General features: G+C 35.5%; 1 protein-coding gene across 1 annotated transcript in view; it reads right to left on the reverse strand.

Annotated features, from left to right (window-relative positions):
* Positions 1-1,638, reverse strand: part of LOC113826962 (chaperonin containing TCP1 subunit 5) — a 6,732-nt gene extending 5,094 nt beyond the window's left edge. The window contains exon 1 of the mRNA XM_027379859.2: positions 1,401-1,638. Coding sequence (XP_027235660.1) covers positions 1,401-1,505 — 105 coding nt within the window. The 5' untranslated portion in view covers positions 1,506-1,638. The remainder of the gene's footprint in view (positions 1-1,400) is intronic.
* Between the last annotated feature and the right edge of the window lie 862 nt (positions 1,639-2,500).

The raw sequence follows: 2,500 nt of genomic DNA on the forward strand, positions 1-2,500 counted from the left end.
GCGCAGTCACACTAGCGATGAGAACCATGGAAACAGTCCGACCAAAATTCTAAACACAGAAAGATGGGTTCAACCTCCGCACAGGCTCTGGCGATGATGGACTTTATTCTGGCTATGTGGCAACGATTTAATGCGAAACAACGAATGTGTAATGCTAAATAAGGGCGTATTCTCGTTACTCTCATCTGGAAACAAATGTAAACAAACAGGCGAGCAGCTAGTTACAAACTTGTATCTTTTTTTATTAAATACAAGGAAGAATTTTGCCAATTTTAACATATTTACAGTTTAGACCGTCCTTTTGTATCGTTTTATATTATATATACTTTTTTTTACATTACTATAACAATTACCTATTATAGCTTATCACGGAAACTTGCCAGCGAAAACGATAATTATCGTTTGACTGCAATTTCTCGCATTCACCCAAAATACAAGCGGTAGCGAGGAAAAAACCACGGACACGTGAAAGAACCACGAAAATTGTGCTAGTGTGACACCCCCCTTAACTCAAAATACAAACTGTACAGAAGTGCCAGATTTGTTGGAATCTCTTCAAACTAAATGAGAAAATTCTGAATCTTGTCCATTGTCTTTTTTTTTTTTTTTGCCAAAATATGTAGCTGATCAATTTGCCTTTGCCTAAGCAGGGATAGATGTAGAGGTTGTGACAATTAGCGCACGAGTCACTGCTAGAATTTAAGGGCGTGCTCCCGAGATTTATGCTTCATTCATCCACATTCTCAATAATGGTATATAAGATCCATTGATGGTGGACATTTTCATTCCTGTTCTGGATTAAAGAACTGCTTATGTCTGCATACTCTTGAGCATCAAAGATATTTGTATATATGCAATGTCTTCAATTTGACAGATCATATAGATACTTGCAATATCTTTGCAAAACTAAAGCCATATTGTTTAATCAAAGTATTTCATTGAGTATCAGATTAGTTGTGATCCTGTTGTGGTTGTTTCTTCTGAATAAATAGGAATGACTCATGGTGCATAATATTGTTAACGCAGATTATTGTGAATTCCAGTTGCAGAATGAACTTTCACGTGATTGAAAATGATAAACAACGTGATTTTCCAATGCTGGCAAGCAAACTGAAGCTAAATGTTCGGTTTATTATAAGCATGTTATTTCTGCATTGTTATCCGGTGTGCGGGCGGGTTCCCTTGTGAGTCATCCTACCCAGCGTCCGCCCGTCTGCAGCGATTTTACCCAATTCTACGTCCATTTGTGACTGAAAACCCAAAATCCAAATATCCTCATAGAATGTTACCATCCCAATACATCTAATCACCTAGGTCAAAGGGAAAAACGTTATCATTTCCATAAGTAAATCAATAATTGCAAAGCACCTGGGCCCCATTGTGACAGCGCCGCCCCTCACCTTCAGAGCATCGATTCCCGTGAGGCGCTTCTGCTGGTCTTGGTCCTTGAGAATGATGATCGGTTTCCCGTACTCATCGAAGACGAGTTGTCCCACCGCCGACATGATGGTGCTTCAGGCCGGCTAAGGCACGGATGAAGGAGATATTCAGTGATGGAGCGAGGGATCCGGCAGCAGCACTACGTCGTTCTCCTGCCGGGACAGGTCACTGCGCCATCTGTCGGCCGAAGCGCAAACTCGCGGACCAAAACAATCCCTAGAATCATCTGGAACGTTCTACTCGCCGCACAGTTTGAAGACTTTGGTGCGAGTTTAAAAGAACTGTGTTCACGGGCTCCATGTAATATTCCTCTCTCTCCGCTGGTTATATTTCTCTAAAATTCCTTCGGAGCTTAAACGGCGTTCATCATATGTGTGTGTATATATATATGATATATATAACATGTATATATATATATAAATATATATATATATATATATATATATATATATATATATATATATATATATATATATATATATACATATATATATATTTATATATAAACACTTATATACATATATATACATATATATATATAAACACCTATATACATATATATACATATATGTGTGTATACATACATATATATATATATATATATATATATATATATATATATATATATATATATATATATATATATATATATATATATATATATATATATATATATATATATATATATATATATATATATATATGTATATATATACATATATTTATATATAAATATATATAATGAATATTTGTTGTTCAAATTTTTGTTATCATCATGTGAGTGTGTTCATTTGGCATTATTATTATTACACGCACAAACTTTCGGAATGTGAATGTATATGCAGCGTGAATATTAATACATTTGTGTTACGGCCAGTCACATGTAGAAGGGAGAGAACCAGAAACACACACTCTCTCTCTCTCTCTCTCTCTCTCTCTCTCTCTCTCTCTCTCTCTCTCTCTCTCTGTCTTTCTCTTTCTCTTTCTCTTTCTGTTTCTCTCTTCTCTTTCTCTTTCCTCTTTCTCTTTCTCTTTCTCTTTCTCTCTTCTCTTTCTCTTT

Source organism: Penaeus vannamei, chromosome 9 (assembly GCF_042767895.1).
Source record: "Penaeus vannamei isolate JL-2024 chromosome 9, ASM4276789v1, whole genome shotgun sequence".
Taxonomy (NCBI): domain Eukaryota; kingdom Metazoa; phylum Arthropoda; class Malacostraca; order Decapoda; family Penaeidae; genus Penaeus; species Penaeus vannamei.